This window comes from Mustela nivalis, assembly GCF_964662115.1.
Source record: "Mustela nivalis genome assembly, chromosome: 8".
Classification (NCBI taxonomy): Eukaryota; Metazoa; Chordata; class Mammalia; order Carnivora; family Mustelidae; genus Mustela; species Mustela nivalis.
The window spans coordinates 67,211,748-67,231,187 of record NC_139027.1 but is presented as its reverse complement, the minus strand read 5'-3'; the positions used below and the strand labels follow the sequence as shown (position 1 = coordinate 67,231,187).

The 19,440-nt window shown below is 39.6% G+C and overlaps 2 protein-coding genes across 4 annotated transcripts in view; one reads left to right on the top strand and one right to left on the bottom strand.

The window, feature by feature from the left end:
• The window catches only part of ASB3 (ankyrin repeat and SOCS box containing 3), a 105,786-nt gene extending 91,104 nt beyond the window's left edge, over positions 1-14,682 (bottom strand). The window contains exon 1 of one of the 2 annotated variants that reach the window (XM_082743610.1): positions 14,513-14,682. The gene's annotated coding sequence lies outside the window, so the exon portion shown is untranslated. The remainder of the gene's footprint in view (positions 1-14,512) is intronic. The other variant, XM_082743607.1, reaches the window with a different exon arrangement.
• Positions 14,683-14,692: 10 nt separating this feature from the next.
• The window catches only part of ERLEC1 (endoplasmic reticulum lectin 1), a 31,495-nt gene continuing 26,747 nt past the window's right edge, over positions 14,693-19,440 (top strand). Inside the window, exon 1 of one of the 2 annotated variants that reach the window (XM_082743619.1) lies at positions 14,693-15,049. In XM_082743619.1, coding sequence (XP_082599745.1) covers positions 14,840-15,049 — 210 coding nt within the window. In that variant the 5' untranslated portion in view covers positions 14,693-14,839. The remainder of the gene's footprint in view (positions 15,050-19,440) is intronic. The other variant, XM_082743620.1, reaches the window with a different exon arrangement.

The following is a 19,440-nucleotide window of genomic DNA, read 5'->3' as shown; positions in this document are numbered from 1 at the left end:
TAATAGTGCAGCATGTCATTCAGTCACTGTATGAGTCTTATACTGAAACTTTAAAAAAAGAGAGATGACAATTCTGGTATTATAAATTAATAGAAACATAGATATGCTCAAAGTCTGGTGTTTGAAATGACCTTTAGAATTGTAGTTTTTTAAAGAAGTGGCATTACCTGATCATTTGCTACAGTTTTTTTTTCCTTCTGTCTTGTCAGCAAAACAAAGATATCCACTTAGGAGTGCTGCTGATGCTACTCAAATAGGAAAGTTACATTTGCATTATTAACTCATGTAAAATTGATCTTGATTCTAATCAAGATAATTTCTGATTATAGTTCCTTCTTCTTCAATAAGACAGTCTCTAAAATCTTTTAACATAAAAAGAATTTCAGTATCACATTAAATTTATTATGAAACTTAATAAAAACATTTCAAATCCCAGCACAACTAATAAAACAGAAAATTATCACATTAAACAAAGTTGTCCTACACTGTAGGAAAAGTAGTCCTTTCCATGTTTTTCTTATTTATGAACACCTAATTTGGTAATTTACTCAGCTACATAACTATTTTTTTTTAAGATTTTATTTATTTGTCAGAAAGACAAATTGCTCCCTGCCAAGTAAGGAGCCTGATGCGGATGCAGGACTCAATCCCAAGACCCCAGGATCATGACCCCAGCTGAAGGCAGTGGCCCAACCCACTGAGCTACCCAGGCATCATCCCTACCTAACTATTTTAAATAATTTCCCAACATTTTCAGTATTAGTTTTCTAGAAGGCATTTCACTTGTCCTATAAAACAAGAAAAGGAGCTAGCATTCATTAATGAGTATCTCATAACAATATGCTAGGTATTTTACATATGGAAGCATTTTCTGGGTAACTCCCTGAGCTTGTTTCCATAGTACCTTGCACAGCTACACACATATGTTAAGTAGCAGAAATCCAGGTCTTTCTCACTCTAAAACACAAGATCTTTCTACAATATATTTAAAAACCCACCTGAACTTCACCATCTTCACTATCCACCATCTTTTTTTTCAGGAGGTAAACAAAATTAACTTTTGCATAAGGAAATAGTATGTAGCTTGTTACATAAAGATGTTAGAGTTCATTTTGATAGATGTATATTGATTCCCACAAATATAATGAGCCAATCCAAGATTCACATTCTATAGCTCAGAATCATGTAGATGAATTCAGAAATACAGCCTTTCATTTTACAAACAAACCTAAGTCCAAAGGAGTTTGGAATTCCCCAAAGTGATTCTTTAATCATTTAATATATAATTGCTACAAAATATAAAGGGCAAGAGATAACTCTGGGATCCCCATTTATATGTCTTTCTAGGCTTTCAGTTACAATTAAACTAGAAAAATGTGACATATCACATATGGTGTACCATAAGCATTTATATGGAAGCCATATTTCAAAGCCCAAAAACAGGGATATTCACTGGGATGGGGAGAAACAGGACTAAAATGGAAAAGTTAAACAGTACTTTATTAGAGAGAAGCTAGGGTTTGAAGCCTCCCAGGTAGAAGGAATCATAACCTAGATCCTGTCAGCAAAACTGTCTCTCTACAGTCCTTGGATCCCACTTGAAAGCATCTTTTCTCATTCCTCCCTAATCACACACACAAAACTCAAGACTCATACCTCAGAATATAACTACTAGTTAAGTTTCAAGTTTCAGGAATTCAGAGAAAGTATGAGTGTAAACCCTGCATTGAGAAAAGAAGCCTTTTTTTTTTTTTAAGATTTATTTATTTATTTATTTGGCAGACAGAGATCACAAGCAGGCAGAGAGGCAGGTAGAGAGAGAGAGAGAGAGAGAGGAAGCAGGCTCCCTACTGAGCCGAGAGCCCAATGTGGGGCTCAATCCAAGGACCCTGGATCATGACCTGAGCCAAAGGCAGAGGCTTTAATCCACTGAGCCACCCAGGCGCCCCAAGAAAAGAAACTTTTAATATAGATCTCTAATGAAGTGGGGTTTTTTTTAAGTAGGTCTTTACACTCTTACTGCAGGCCACTATTACGTTTCCCTTTCCCACTCCCAGGAAAACATAGTCACTTTTTGATCTACTACAAATATTAAGTACCATCTAGATACAGCCTCCATACATAAAAGGTTTCCAGTTAGGGAAACAAAGGTTTGTGGTGTCAACTCTGAATATCTTTAAGAATGAACTTGACTCATTTCTTTAAGACGGAGTTAAAAAATTTAGCCATTGTCTACAGGATATACATTTCATCTTAAAAAGGATTTTTTTTTCACTTTCTACTAATAAAGTACCTGAAATGTGTATTATTTTACATCTTGAAGGTGCTCGTTTAATTTTAACATATGTAAAGCATTATGGAATACCTGACATAATAAAAACTATTACCTAGTATTGGTTTACATTATATATTCAGAGTACATGTGTTGAGCATCTCTGAGATTCATAATGATTACAATCATGCCTGTAATTTAAGAACCATATTTGGTCTATTATAAATTTTCAAACATTTTATAGTCAACATTTCGTTCCATTATATTAGTTTTCTCTTTTCCATAGATACATAGCTTTTAAATTATAACTTTGGAACATAACTTTGCATCATACTCCTATAATTTATCATCCCTGATTCTTTCAGTCAGTCAAATGATGGATGCACTTAAAATTCTCTCTCATCACATCCTGTTAAAATCTACATACCAAATATTCCAATTATGCTTATCTTTTCTCACCAAAGATACTGTGACTATATTTTCTATGTATTTATTCAGCTCTCAACAATCTGTTTTTATGCGTTCTAAAGCCTTAAAATAAATTCACCCTAAGCATATATTAGAAACTCAAAGATTAGTGGGATGATTTTTTTTAATCCTGTGGCTACTTTTCAAAGAATTTTAACTTCTCAAGAGACAACTACTAAAATTATTCTTCTGTATGTCAAAATGATATGATGAAAATAAGCCTTATTGAATCTCCGGGTTTTTTCATTCTACTTAAGGTTCATTTTCCCTTCTAAAACATTATATATTCAGCACTAATCTCTTGGTGGTTTCATTTAATCATACTAAGCCTTCTTGTCTTTATAAAAAGTTTGACAACAAATAAACATACATTCTGTAACTGGAAAAAACCACCACTTACCCCTGTAATTTCTTTTATTCTTCCTACTTTACTATCCTTCACAGAATTTTTTTTTTTTTTTGACAGAAAGTTGGATTTATTTGTGGACATGAATATGATGGGAAGGGATAGTGCCAAGATTCTCATGAGTGCAGAGCCCTCCATTTGTCCAAGGGGCCATGGTTAGGGATGTATTTGACCCCACAGCCATCTGGGATAAGCCGCTTTTCAGCCATCACGTCTTCAAATTCATCCGCATTGAACTTAGTAAAGCCCCACTTCTTGGAGATGTGGATCTTCTGGCGGCCAGGGAACCTGAACTTGGTCCTGTTTAGGGCCTCAATCACATGCTCCTTGTTCTGCAGCTTGATATGGATGGACATGATGACTTGGCCAATGTGGACCCCGGCTACTGTGCTTTGCAAAGGCACCCTGCATACCTGTCTGCAGCCTAAATTGGAGATAGCCATGAGGTCAGACCCCAGCATCCACCAAAAAGGGTTGTCTCCAAGGTCCCTTAGGGCAACCCATACAATCAACAGGTTGCATACACTACTGAGGAGGCTACTGTTTGCAGCCATGGCACACTGGGCCCCCATAGACAAAGAGCACAGTCGGCTTAATTGGCTGCAGTCCTTCACAGAATTTTTAAACTACAATGTTCTATTGCCCTATCAGCTCCTTTTAATGCCCCTCCAATCTACCTTTGCTCTTGCTGTACTCAAGGAGTCAGTGTAGTCTTTAGTCACCAATGACTCTTTCCTGATTTAACCCAAAGATCTCTGTTTCATCCTTTACAATTCTGATACACCAGACTAGTAAGCAAGAATCTCATTTCACTAAGTCCAAAAGAGTAGAACATTTCGTTGTATTTAGTTACATCTTAGATTTTTTAATCAGATACACAAACTCACCAAGTCCTAGGTTTCAATCACCATCTTTATTGAGAAAACTTCCAATCTTTCTCAAATTCTTTATGACTCTATGTCTTATATGTAAGGTATCTCATATACCTTATTGAGCTACACAAGCACCTGAAACTTAGCATACTAAAAGCAGAATTCATCTCTTTTCCCAAGAAGAAGACTTCATCCCACATAACACACATTAAAGGTTGAACAATTACTTGAACAGAAAATACAACAAACAGGTTTAAGATACTCATCAATTAACAAGCTTCTAGAGAAAATGAATGATATTTTCTTTTTTTTTTTTAAGATTTTATTTATTTATTTGACAGAGAGAGAGATCGCAAGTAGGCAGAGAGGCAGGCAAAGAGAGAGACGGGGAAGCAGGGTCATTGCTAAGCAGAGAGCCTAATGCCGGGGCTTGATCCCAGGACCCTGGGATTATAACCAGAGCTGAAGGCAGAGGCTTTAACCCACTGAGTCACCCAGGTGCTCTGAAAATGAATGATATTTTCCTAATATACAAAATTTTAGCTTTTATTTTACTTAAAATTTTACATAACATTTCTTAATAAGTCGAAGAACAGTTAGCAGGGAAAAGCTGGAGCCTATCTGTGATGTGGCTTGAAATACTACATGATGATAAAAACCTTTCCTTCAAGTATGAGCTGGAAGATTTCTCAGCTAAAATGGGAAACTTGAAATATAGCAAGAGCCAGAGTTTTGTTTTTATTTTTTAAATATTTTTATTATTTATTCAACAGAGAGATAAAGAGCACAAGTAGGCAGAGCATAAGGCAGAGAGAGAGGGAGAAGCAGGCTCTCTGCTTCTCTGCTTAGTAGAGAGCCTGACAAGGCTCGATCCCAGGACAGCCACTTAACCCACTGAGCCACCGAAGCGCCGCAAAAGCCAGAGTTTTTTACATCTTTTTCTTACCACCAATCTCTTTTCTTCTTTCCAATACATTTTCTACTCTGCAATGAGAATTATGTTTCTAAAATATGGAACTAAGCTGCTCAATAATCAAAAATGCCTCCCACAGCATACAAAACAAATTTCAATTTCTTTAACTTGGTATTCAACTATTTATAATATGGTGTCAGCATACTTATCACACATTTCACTTCCCACTAAAGTACCCCACCCAATGTTCCTGTCACCCCATCCTCCTCATCCATTAAGACCCAGCAAAAATGAGGGACTTGTGATTTGTGTCAAGCAGTAACTATGCACTAATACTACCAAGAAAAAAGAGTACCCAGGTATCAAGAACCACATTTAGTGGAAAGACATATAACCAAGCAAATCAATGTGACAAAAAATACAAACATAATACAGAACAACAAATTATTAATTCAAACTAATAAGATCAGAAAAAGCCTCATGGAAAAAAATAAGTAGCTGTTCACAGATCAAAGAATAATAATTAACCTTATGTAACAAACAGTATATATGCCAAAATCTATTCTGTTGATAGATATATTAATTTCCATTTTCTTAGATGATGAAAATGAGAGACAAAGAGTTTAGGGGCGCCTGGGTGGCTTAGTGGGTTAAAGTCTCTGCCTTCAGCTCAGGTCATGATCCCAGGGTCCTGGGATTGAGCCCCATATCAGCTCTCTGCTCAGCGGGGAGCCTGCTTCCCCCCCCCCCCCGCCTGCCTGCCTCTCTGCCTAGTTGTGATCTTTCTCTTTCTGTCAAATAAATAAATAAAATTTTTTTAAAAAAAGAGTTTAAGTTAAACATAAAAATAATAACTATCATTTATTGAATACTTAAAATATACCAAACATTGTGCTAAACACTAAAAAGAAACAAATGGAATTAAGGCTCTTAATTTAAAAAAGAATTGTGAGAAAAAGGAGCTTTCTCATTTTGTACCTCTGCTTGTAAGTTTTAACCTCAATGAGATTCTTTCCTGAAATAGGATAAATTAAAAGGATGAAAAAAGAAAAAGGATTCATTAAATTACCCATACCCTACAGTCATAATTTTAAAAAATTTAAACAAAATATGCTTTGCCCAATTTTCTCAACAGCATTAACTAATTTATTCAACAAATATTTATGAATTACCTACTCTGTATAAGACAAACTAAGGGCAATCGTTTTCCTCTACTTCCTACCAAAATTCCACTAAAATGCATTCATTCATTCTAGAAGAGAGAAAACAGATGGGACTACTTTGGGGTTTAAGCCAGTGCAGAAAAAAAAACTGCAGTCTAAAACAAACATGCACACACCTACAAGAAGGCTACACCCATGGAGAAGACACTCCCGCCAACAGAGCCTGGAAAAGTACCAAACCTGGAAACAACAAGAGAATGCAAGAGGGGTCTGTAGGATTAAAAGCAGGATGATTTAAAATAATAGATAAATAAATAAAATTAGGATGATTCAAAGATGTATATGAACAGCCAACCCAAACCTCATACCCCATTCCTTTACACACAGAAAGTCTATAAGCAACAGTGTTGGTTTCTAGCTAAAACTACATTTGTTTCTCTTAATTTAACAATCTACCCTGAGAGCGTTAGAGGATCTTCATAATCCCTTCCTTATGTGGACATAGGCTAGAGGGAGATGAAAGAGCAGTTCTCTTCCTGCATTTCATCCATGGACCCCAAAGTGAGGCCCAATAATTGACACCATGCTCAACAATCACTTTTTTTTTTTTTTAAGGAAAGCAAAAGCACAAGAAAAAAGTGTGAAAATAAACAGCTGACCTGAAGGAAATATAGCTGTTTCTGCGAACAGAAGATAAATGTTTAAAATTTGTAAATGCTATCCTAAAAGAAATTCATGAAGGCACTGCATCCATTAAAAAAGAGCACCTGCAAGGGTGCCTAGGTGGCTGAGTCAGTTAAACGACAGACTCTTGGTTTCCACCCAGGTCATGATCGCCAGGTCTTGGGAGTCAGCCCTGCTTCAGGCTTTGCATGCAGCACGAAGTCCGCTTGAGATTCTCTCTCACTCCATCTGCCTCTCCTCCCACTCATATGAACACACACACACTCTCTCTTTAAAATAAATAAATCTTAAAAAGGAGGGAGGTTCAACTGCAGTACACCTGAAACAAATATAACCATATGTTAACTACACTGGAATTAAAAAATGACAATATTGGGCGCCTGGGTGGCTCAGTGGGTTAAGCCGCTGCCTTCGGCTCGGGTCATGATCTCGAGGTCCTGGGATCGAGTCCCGCATCGGGCTCTCTGCTCAGCAGGGAGCCTGCTTCCCTTCCTCCCTCTCTCTGCCTGCCTCTCTGTCTACTTGTAATCTCTCTCTGTCAAATAAATAAATAAAAATCTTAAAAAAAAAAAATGACAACATTGAGTACTGTCCAAAAGAATGGGTTCAGGAGCCAGACTGCTTATAGTCTGATATCCAGTTCCATTGCTTATCGTGGTGATGGCCTCTGGCAATCTGCCATACTTCATTAATATATTAATGTCATGACTTCTGAAATTGAGAGGCATCTCATACTCGCTGGCATGTCATAACTTTAACTGGCAGCAGTTACTTTCTTAGTAGTACTAAAAAATAATAGTGAGCCTTAAAATAAATGGCAAATGGGGATTGTTACAATTTAAAGGAGACTTTAAGGGGCGCCTGGGTGGCTCAGTGGGTTAAAGCCTCTGCCTTCGGCTCAGGTCATGATCCCAGGGTCCTGGGATCGAGCCCTACATCGGGCTCTCTGCTCAGCAGGGAGCCTGCTTCCTCCTCTCTCTCACTGCCTGCCTCTCTGCCTACTTGTGATCTCTGTCTGTCAAATAAATAAATAAAAATCTTTAAAAAAAATAAATAAATAAAAAATAAAGGAGACTTTAAGACAACAATCAAATGCAAGGCATGAACTTTGGACCCTGAAAGGGAAAAAGGTAAATAAATTGTAAAAATTGAAATCATTGTTATTTTTCCAAGACCCAAAGTAGTATAAATCTTAGGTTATAAAGCAGTCTCCTTTTCTTTTTTTTTTTTTTTAAAGATTTATTTATTTATTTGATAGACAGAAATCACAAGGAGGCAGAGAGGCAGGCAGAGAGAGAGGAGGAAGCAGGCTCCCTGCTGAGCAGAGAGCCCAATGCGGGGCTCGATCCCAGGACCCTGGGATCATGACCTGAGCCGAAGGCAGAGGCTTTAACCCACTGAGCCACCCAGGTGTCCCAGCAGTCTCCTTTTCTTAGTCACTGACTTTTTTCAACATCCAGGCCAGTGGTCTTATACAGTGCCACATTTGGATTTGATTATTTTCTTAGGTTTGGAAAATTCTTTCCAGCATATGTTTTGTTTTACACTGGTGTTGTGGTATACTTGGGTTTTAAAAATTCATTCTTGTAGAAAATTCTTTGCAAAAACTTAAAGATACTAAGCATGGGTTTAAAAAAAAGAATCATGCTAGCTTGGTTTGAAATCAAACGTCCACTCTCCTTTTTCCCCCTGTGCCTAAGAGACACATATAATATTCACATGTGCACCTGTATATTTGCTGGCATTCTGTCACCTGTGTTTGTGTTATATTTCAACCAAAAACGTGTGAAGGCCAAAAGTTTTTACTTTCCTTTATTTTTCCCAAAATGTGCATCTCAGTTCTCTTATGTCTTCTTTTTTATTACTGTAGAGTAAATTATATTCAAAGGAGGAACTGGAGGGGAAAAAAATCAGTACTGGAAATAAAGAGAAAAGGACAATTATATTCTTAGGCAGCCTCTGGGGTAATTAGTGCTATACAACCTCAGACTGCACACCAGCTGTTCAGTTGAGCAAATAGCTTTGTTTTTAGTGGTTTTGCCCTTTCTGTGTATAAATGAGAAACAAGGGGAACCTGGGTGGGTCAGTCTTTAAGTGTCTGCTTTAGGCTCAGGTCATGATCCCAGAGTCCTGAAATCAGGCCCCACATCAGGCTCCCTGCTTCTCCAGGAGCCTGCTTTTCCCTCTCCCACTCCCCCTGCTTGTGCTCCCTCTCTCACTGTGTCTCTGTCAAATAAGTAAATAAAATCTTTAAAAATAAATAAATATATAAAAATAAATGAGAAATAATAAAGAGATTCGAGGTAACTTTTAACTTAAAGCCCAACTGTTTAGTTCTCATTTGTGATTCATAAAAATTTCAACTAAAAAAAAATTTTACAGTTTTATTCAGGCATATTTTATAGTGTGGCATAAATATATTAACTTTATGTTTGTGTGAATTATACTACAATATTGTATTAACTTGTGTCTCAGTTTCCTCATCAGTAAAATGGGGAAAACAATAAAACCTACCTTTTAGACTATGAGCCTAAATTAATTAAATGAGTTTTTATCTTTTAAGTGCTTAAAATAGTGCCTGAACACAACATCTAGTACATGAATAGAATAAAGAAATTGAATCATCATTAGTTCTTACATATTACCACTTGTTATTTTCTCCATTTGAAAAATAAGAACTGGGGCACCTGGGTGGCTCAGTGGGTTAGACCTCTGCCTTCAGCTAGGGTCATGATCAGAGTCCCTGCTCGGCGGGGAGCCTGCTTCTCTCCCCTGACCCCTCTCTGCCTGCCTCTCTGACTACTTGTGATCTCTCTCTCTCTCTCTCTCTCTCTCTCTCTCTGTCAAATAAATAAATAAATAAAATCTTAAAAAAAAAAAAAAAAAAGAAAGAAAAAAGAAAAAGAAAAAGAACTGAGCTCTAAAGAGGTTAAGTAAGGTTCCCAATGTCAGACATGTGGTTAGGTGGTAGGGCTGGGATCAGAACCTAACTGGCCTAACTCCTAAGTCTCTGCTCCTAACCAATTCATTATTCAGTTGCACAGAGTTTGTGCCTAATTCTTTATTCAGCCATAGCCTAACTGCTGAAAAATCAGATATCCAGAGGGATTTTTTTGCTGCTACAGATTATGACACAATGAGTATCTTTGTACCCACATTCTTATGTATCAGGGCAAGTCCAAAAAGTGAAATCACTAGGTCAGAGTTTTACACGTTTTTAATTTTAACAGAAACTACTAATTTTAAAACATTTATTAAAGCAGGTCCAGCTTTCCCTTTTATAGTATCTGGATTTCTTATCTTACTAAGAAATGTCATCTCTATTCCAGTTACACAAATATTGTCCTCATCTCTTCACATAGATATATATATTTAACTCATTTACAATTTAGTTTTTGTGTATTTTATGAAGAGGGCATCTCATTGGTTTTCTTATAAATGGACAGCAAATTATATTCACATCATTTATTAATTAAAACATCCTAGGGGCACCTGGGTGGCTCAGTGGGTTAGGCCTCTGCCTTAGGCTCAGTGGGTTAGGCCTCTGATGTGGGGCTCTATCCCAAGACTCTGGGATCATGAGTGAGCCGAAAGCAGGGGCCTGGGATCGGGCCCCAAGTTGGGCTCTCTGCTCAGCAGGGAGCCTGCTTCCCCCCCCTCTCTCTACCTGCCTCTCTTCCTGCTTGTGATCTCTGTCAAATAAATAAATGAAATCTTTAAAAAAAAAAAAAAATCCTTTCCCACTACAGTGAAATGTCACCCCTTCACATTTTAAACTCCTTATGTCATTCCCAAACTCCCTTCTTGTACTCAAACCAAATTACCTTTTCTTTTAAGATTTTTATTTATTTATTTGACAGAGATTCAGAGAGCACAAGCAAGGGGAGTGTGGTAGGCAGAGGAACAGGGAGAAGCAGAGTTTCTGCAGAGCAGGGAGCCTGATATGTGATTCAATCCCAGGACCCCAGGATCATGACCTGAGACAAGGCAGCCAGGCACCCCATCAAACCAAATTACTTTTGATCTCAATAAGTCTTAGGCTCATGTTTTTTTCATTCACTTAAAATAGGCCTTTCCCAGCTCTGTAAATCCAAAGAGCTGCCCATAAGGAGAAGCTGGATCTTAAAATCATGGTGTCACCATGAGAATCTGTGCAGGAGTGTTTTCTCAGAGAGGGAAGAAAACACTTCCTGACTGAATGAGAGGCTGGTATCATTTAACAATGGACCAGTTCCAGGAAAGACATTCAGACACCCAGGACCCAGTGATCATCTATAGGCAAACAAGTTATCACCTGGTTACAGACGGTTTTGCATCAACCACAGACAACTAACAGCAATCAAGCGGCCACACAAACTTGAGGTCTCTCTAAGAGAGGTACCAGGAGAGCGAAGCACTGTGTATTCTGAAAACCCTGCTGGCGGGTAATAAGTGCTCAGCAGATACTTGTTTCATGAATGAACACTTTCTGACTTTAAAAGGAGAGAAGACCCCTAGCTTCTGCCAAGCCATCCTGGCATATTCAAGCTTAGACCAAAGAAACATACATAATGGGGAAATGACTGTTCACACAGACCATCGTGGGATGGCTGATAAGGACCCACCCTAATTCAATATGACCTCATCCTAACTTGATCACATCTGCAAAGGCCCTATGTCCAAATAAATTCACACTCACAAGGTTCCAGGGGTTAGAACTTCACCATATCCTTTAGGGGAACACAATTCAGCCCATAACATCCCCTATAATCAATTTTCCACACAACAGTCTTAATGATCCTCATGAATGTGCATCAGGCCCTAACACTCTCCTGCTTACAGGTCTGTGTCCTCTTCCTGCCTCTCAAACATCATCTCTTACACTCTAGCCACACAGGCCTTCTTTCTGTCAGTCCAACATACCACACTCATCCTTGCCTCAGGACCTCCGCCTGGAAAATTTGGTGCGCCACCTTCTTCATCATTTCAAGTTACCATTCAAGTGTTACTTCATCACAGAGGCTTACTCTGATCATCTGCCTAAGCAGCACATCTCAAAGGTCTTCTCTTTCGTATAACCCAAGTTTCTAAGCAGTATTTGCCAGTACCAGAAAGGATGTTATTTATTTTTTATTGAAGCTCTTATTTGAACATAAGCTCTATTGAACCAGATTCCATTATTATAACCCCCAGATACTAAACTAGCGCCTTGCAAGTACTTTTCATTTTTATTTACTCAAATATGTCTTTTTCTTTGATGACACAAGTATTTTCTATTTCAGTTGCAAAGATTAATTATTCCCCTAAATTTTCTTGTAATTTTTTCTCTTTACTGTGTGTGATTCACTTAAATCTTTAATCCGTTTGGAATTAATCTTTGTATACTTGAGAAACAGGGGTCACATCAGATAATTCCGATGCAAAAAGTCTGCAACAATTGGGACTTATTGGATAAAGCTCAAACACTTCTGCACAGAATATGCTCTATATGCAACCTTCCCTGAACTGACTGCCTCTGTCCCTCTGTAGTACCAATCTCCTGCTGATGACTCCATTTTTTTTTAAAGATTTTATTTATTTATTTGACAGAGAGAGATCACAAGTAGGCAGAGAGGCAGGCAGAGAGAGGGGGAAGCAGGCTCCCTGCTGAGCAGAGAGCCCGATGTGGGGCTCTATCCCAAGACTCTGGGATCATGACCTGAGCCGAAAGCAGAGGCTTTAACCCACTGAGCCACCCAGGTGCCTGATGACTCCATTTTATCCTGTCCTCTGACTACACCAAAAAGTCCTAATGGGTCATCAAGAAGAGTTATGCTTGAGGGTCGCCTGGGTGGTTCAGTTGCTGGGCATCTGCCTTTGGCTCAGATCACGGTCCCAGCATCTGGGATCAAGCCCCGGATCTGGCTCCCTGCTTGGTGGGAAGCCTGCTCCTCCCTCTCCAACTCCGCTGTGCTTATGTTCCCTCCCTTGCTACCTCTCTGTCATAAATAAATAAAATCTTAAAAAAAAATTATGCTTGAAATGCACTTCTCCATCTGCTTGAACTCCTTCCTACAAATCCTTAAAACCCCAGGTCTAAAGCCACCTCTCTTGGAAAGCCTTTCGAGTCCAACCCTTGAGTTCCTCACTTCCTTTTTTCTATCTCCACTTTTACATCCCTCTGCTCTATAATATATAGTACCTGCTTCATAAATATATAGAGTATTTAGATTAATGTCTAGTACACAATAAATGCTAAGTGAATGTTAACTACTATTTTATTACCACAATAGGTTGCAATTATTTGTGTAATTTGCCTTCTAGACCAAGAGGGACAAAAGGCGGAGACACATTTATTTACCATTTTACCAAACCTACTGGTCTGGCACAAACAAAGCACTAATAAGGACTAAACAAATTAATAAACAACACCTCAAAGCTGGACCAAAGTAATTTTCTTTGAAACTGGATTCCTTATATTTAAAAAAAAAAAGGAAACTTTTTCCATATACACTATGGAGTATTATGCCTCCATCAGAAAGGATGAACACCCAACTTTTGTAGCAACATAGACAGGACTGGAAGAGATTATGCTGAGTGAAATAAGTCAAGCAGACAGAGTCAATTATCATATGGTTTCACTTATTTGTGGAGCATAACAAATAGCATGGAGGACAAGGGGAGATGGAGAGGAGAAGGGAGTTGGGGGAAATTGGAAGGGGAGGTGAACCATGAGAGACTATGGACTCTGAAAAACAATCTGGGGGTTTTGAAGGGGCACGGGGTGGGAGGTTGGAGGAACCAGGTGGTGGGTATTAGAGAGGACACGGATTGCATGGAGCACTGGGTGTGGTGCAAAAACAATGAATACTGTTACGCTGAATATAAATAAATAAATAATAGAATATGGGGGAGAGAAAACTTTTAAGATGAAAAATAAGCCTGCCCCTCCTGCTTTTTGATTTGGTTCAAATTCGAGGAGTGAGGGGAGAGTCCAGCTTTACCCACATCCAGAAAGAAAATTTTAGGTGCTCCATGGCTACCATTGTATAACCCATTATACTGGAAATGAAAACAATGGCATTTTTAAAAGAGAGGGGAATTAAGACTTTTTGTCTTATTTTGAACGCAATCAGGCATGTCTTAACCTCAGGTGAACTCATAACTTCACATTCGCCTGGCCCCGAACCTCACATACGGAAACTTAACAGCTTCATAAGTTGAAATGTCATCTCCATTCCATAAATGTCAACTTCATTTCATAAGTTGAATGTCAACTGTGGGATGAAGGAGAAGCCGCACTGGTGAAAACGCAGGGGCTGTGAGGTCTAGCTGCCTTCTCCACGAGGAGTCTCTGTCCACAACAACCTCAGAGAATCACAGGATTCTTACACTGGGGTACGACAGGATTCCTCAGATCCGGTATCCCCTAAGCTAGCGCTGCAGAGACTGAGCAAACGGCCCTGGGTTTGTCAGTGGCTGCAAGGAACTGAGATGACCACAACCCATAGGAGAAGAGGCGGAGAGAAGCTTCAAGCGGGAAAAATGAAGTGTACAGATGCTACGTGCGGAGAAAAAGAAAAAGAAAAGCAGCTGGAGGGTGGCTAAGTCAGGAACACCGCCACTTCTCATCGCCACCTCCAATTCAGGCATCTAATGACTACACCCGCCGAGTTCACGCTCTTCTTCCAGCTCCAGGGCGAGCCAAGACACCGCCTACCCGCTGGAGAGCCGCGAGGGGGGCAGGCGGGAGCAGCCGCCGCCTCCCGGACTCACCCACTCTCGGTGCCTCACGTCTCCGCGGAAAAGCCTGGACTCAGGCCAGGTTTTCGGAGTCAGCCGCCGGCAGGTCGCAATGTTCGATTTCTCCCCTCCCCCGACCCCGAGACCGCCGACCGGCGTCCCGGCTTCCGTAGGCGGGCGGCTTGGTGGACCCGGATGTTGATATGCCGCCTGCCCCGGAAACGGTGGCGGGAGGCCCAAGGGGGCGGAGGTGGGGTTGCCCGGCTCTCCGGAAGGAGACGTGGCGGCGGTTGGGCCCCGGGCTGCCTGGGCGCTTAGAAGTCCCGCCGCCTCCTCCTCCTCCTCCCCCTCCTCTCCTCTATGGGAAGAGGAGGTTGTGGCGGCGGCTGGAGAAATCGGCAGCGGAGGATGGAGGAAGGAGGAGGCGGCGCGCGTAGTCTGGTCGCAGGCGGGCCGGTGTTATTGGTCCTCTGCGGCCTCCTAGAGGCGTCCGGTGGCGGCCGAGCGCTCCCCCAGCTCAGCGATGACATCCCTTTCCGAGTCAACTGGCCCGGCACCGAGTTCTCTCTGGTCAGTGCCCTCGCGAATCCTGTAGCCATCTCTGTCCCTCCTAGCACTAGGGTTTGGCCCTTCCCTCGGTACCTGCGCTTTTCTCCTCCAGAACCACCTCTGCAGGCGAATGTCTCCTTCCCTAATCCAAAGGTTCATTTACCTCGCATTCATTCATTCATACAGCAAGTGTTTAGCGAGCACATTATGTGGTTTTGCCCTCCATGCTAAGCACTGAGGATCCAGCGGTCACCTGCTCTGCCCCTTTTCAATATGGCTCATTAGACAGTGCTTACCAACACTCCCACCCCGTGGAAGAAGCTTTCTTAGAATCACGTCAGACACAGGTATTTATCTTCTCTTTAGAAAGTCAGCTGCAGTTCTTCCTCCACCAGCCGCCTTCTCTCCTTCAGTAGTTCCACCCTACCTGCAAAACCCGTGGTACTGCAGATAAGAGTTCCCTCTCGGACTGGTTATTTCTGTCTCGTATACACACACGTGCATATGTACATTCTCACAGCTCTTTCTCCTTCAGGGTTGTTTCCGAGAGGGCTGTTTGGCCTTTGAGATGTATTAACATCTACATTCTACTCAGAATAAGCAGTACAGCGCTGGTGTATTACGACTGTTATTTAACACCCCAGAATTTGAAATTCCGTGATCAGTTTTCCTAGAGATGAACATTTTTATAACCTCACAGTAAGGAAAATGTGCGATCCTTCTGTCTTTAGGGATTACTCTGCTTTAAAGTCTTTCTACCACTGTAGGCCAATTTAAAAAAAAAAAAAACTGTGCTCTTAAGATGCTTACCGTGTAGTAATTAATTTATTTATTTCAAATTGAAGTCTTGGAACATACAAAAGCTTTTTTAAAATTCTTGTTCCAGTTACCTGCAGTCATTCCACTTGGGATGACCGTTTTGTTCTATTACCATACTGTTCTATTACTAATTTGTTGAAACAAGAGTAAGGGATAGCATGATGTCAAAGCAAGATTTACCAGGACAACGGATGTTATGGTTACCCCAACAGCTTTCCATTTACAAATGGTCGCTTTTTGCAAATATTTCACACTCTTCTGTTTCTCCATCCCTCTTCTTTTCAGTTCTCCTGCTCTGGTAGTTCATTGGTTCTCAACATTATCTAAATAAATATCTACCTGAGGAGCCAGGTTTATTTTTGTATTAATGCCATGAAATATTATTGTATTAAAATACTTAGAGGGTGCCTAGGTGGCTCAGTCGGTTAAGTGTCTTCCTTCAGCTGGGGTCATGATCCCATCATCCTGGTATGAAATCCCAAGTCAGGTTCCCTGCTTAGTGGGCAGTCTTGCTTTTCCCTCTCACTCTGCCCCTCCCCACTGCTGTGCTCTCTCTCTCTCTGTCTCTCAAATAAACAAATAAAATCTTTTAAAAAATAAAATACTTATATAAAAACTTGTTGTAAGTGAGATATAACTTTAGCAGTCTTGAAGTGAGAATAATTTAATCCAACTTCTATTGTCCTTTCAAAAGACCACAAAGAATAAACATGGGAAGTGTTACAGAATGTGGTCATTAAATTTACTCTTGTTTCTGTCAGGTTGTTTTTTTTTTTTTTTTTAAGATTTTATCAATTTGGAGGCGCCTGGGTGGCTCAGTGGGTTAAAGCCTCTGCCTTCCGCTCAGGTCTTGATCCCAGGGTCCTGGGATCGAGCCCCACATCGGGCTCTCTGCTCAGCAGGGAGCCTGCTTCCTCCTCTCTCTCTCTGCCTACTTGTGATCTCTGTCTGTCAAATAAATAAATAAAATCTTAAAAAAAAAAAAGATTGTATCAATTTGCGAGAGAGGCAGAGAGCACAAGCAAGGGGAGGCAGATAGAGAGGCAGAGGGACAAGTAGACTCCAGACTGAGCAGGGAGCCCAACCTGGGACTCAATCCCAGGACCCCAAGATCTTGACCTGAGCTGAAGTCAGACACTTAACTGACTGAGCCACACAGGAGCCCTGTTTTTGTTTTTGTTTTTTTAATTTAAAAATTACATGCTGATAGGCAGCTCTGAAAACTTCCTGACTTTTAAATGGATAACTAAAACTGGCCTTTTTAGAGGTTACTACCAAATGTTATTCTGTTTTCTTTCTGGCACTGTTGTTTGCTGGCTTAAAAGAGGTTATGGAAGATCTGTCTTACATGTATCCGGTACCAACCTTCCATATGTCTGTCAATGTTATTTTGAATTTTAATTTTTTAAATTCTCTTTGGCAGTGTAATGTAAGCTAAGATGGACACCTCTGAAGTGTTTTTTTCATTTTTTTTTTTTTAAAGTTATTTTGAGAGACGCCAAGGTGGCTCATCATTTAAGTGTCCACCTTCAGCTCAGGTTAAGACCTTGGGGTCCTGGGATTGAGTCCCACATCCCCATCCGGCTCCTTGCTCAGCAGGGAGCCTGCTGCTTCCTCTGCCTGCTGCTCCCCCTGCTTGTGCCCCACCATTTTCTAACAAATAAATAAAATCTTTTAAAAAAAATTTTTTTAAGTTATTTTGAGGAAAATCTAGAGACCTTTTTCTCTGAGTTGGCAAAATATCTGTGGCGCTCATGTAAAAATAAACTGTAAGAGTCTTTTATCATTGGCCTTTGGGTTTTATTTTAGTACTATTTAATCTTAAGGCTTTCCTTCCCTACTTCATGTAATTGACATTACAGCCCTCCTCACTTGGCACTGTCGTTTTCTTTTATGGGCCATTTGGTTGGACATATATAACTAAGCAGCTGTATGAACGAGAATAAGGGCCTTTATCTTTCTACTATCTGAAACTGGAAGAGACTAGATTAGAAGATGTGAATTTTATTTTTTAGTCTTAAAATTCTTCTGTACTTTAAATCCTCTCCCCATTCAGATATATCAAAACAATATATAATCTTTATAATCTTTCTTTCAAATTTACTTAGAAAAATTATTAAGCACCAAAGCTGTGTATATTCTTAATGTTTTTGTTAAGTAGTTAATGACTATGATATTCCTTTTTTACTGGTTTTTAGCATTCAGTTTTTTTGTGTGTATATATTTTTCTTCTGAAATACCATCTGTGTCATTAAACTATTCAATTCTTCATTACTTCACAGAGTTCACAGATTTCACCAAAGTAAAAACCACAGAATAAGTCCAGTTTTGTCTTTACTTCTCTTGGAAGTGTATTCCCACTCAAAAATTTCCTATGGGGTACTTGGGTAGCTTAGTCAGTTAAGCCTCCAACTCTGGATCGCAGCTCAGATCTTGATCTCAGGGTCATGAGTTCAGGCCCTGCATTGGGCTCTGAGCCTACTTTAATTAAAAAAAAAAAAAATTACCCAAACACTATGCTTGGGAAGAATGATAACCAACTCCAGAGTTCCAAGCATGTCTGTGTTTTTTTTCCCAAACATGTTTATATATGCTGAGAAGTTGTACCACTGAGTTTATTTTACAGCTTCTCTCTTTTGTCTCTCATCCTCTATCTTAATTCTTCCAGACTCCTGTCAAACATTAGGAATTTCTCTCCCGCCAACATATTTTTTAAGTTTTTTAACCTTAAAGTACCATGCCCCCTTGGATTAATTTCACTATATTAATATCTAATTTTTATCAAATCACTAATAAGACCTCTTTTTTTTTTTTTTTTTTTTTTTTTTTTTTTTTTTTTTTTACTAATAAGACCTCTTACATGGAAAATACATTAAGGTGTTATATGGAACAACTTTTTTACACTATCTGCAATTCTATACATTCAGAATTCATTATATTTCATTTTTCTAAGGAACTGTTTTACTAAATCAAAAGAAAACATTTTTAGTAGTAGGTCAAAAAAGTTTTTTTAACTTAGAAAATCAGAAGAGGTTAACTTTTCCCAGTAATTTCTGTTCTGAAAAAGAGGGTAAAATTTGTTAAAATTTTTAGTTCACAATAAGTGACTCACTATTTCAGCAGTTTTCAGACAGAGGAATTGCTCCTTGGTCCGTTTTATTGAAGAGTAAAGCAACCATTCCAAAACTAATGAAAGACAAATCTTTGCATCTTCAAACAAGTGATGGCTTTTATTTCTTATTACCCCTTACCTAGACCTTAAAAACAGTAGGCAGAATATAGCTGGGACACAGGCAAGCAGAAGCACTGAGGCCTGGGGATTCCATACAGAACGAGGTTCTGCCACTCACAGCTGACAAAATCCAAACTCAGAGAAATGAATGATGGTGAAACAAGAAAGGATTTATTTCAGTGAAGCCAGCACTGAAAAGACAGCAGACTGGCAATTCAAAGACTGTCTCCAAAGTGCTAAAAATATATATGTTTATATGAAATATATGGGGCATAGGTGGCATGGGTCTGTTCAAGGAGGCATTGAAGGTCAAATCAAACCTTGTCTTAAAGTCAGTCATGGGAAGGCAGACGTCTTGCTG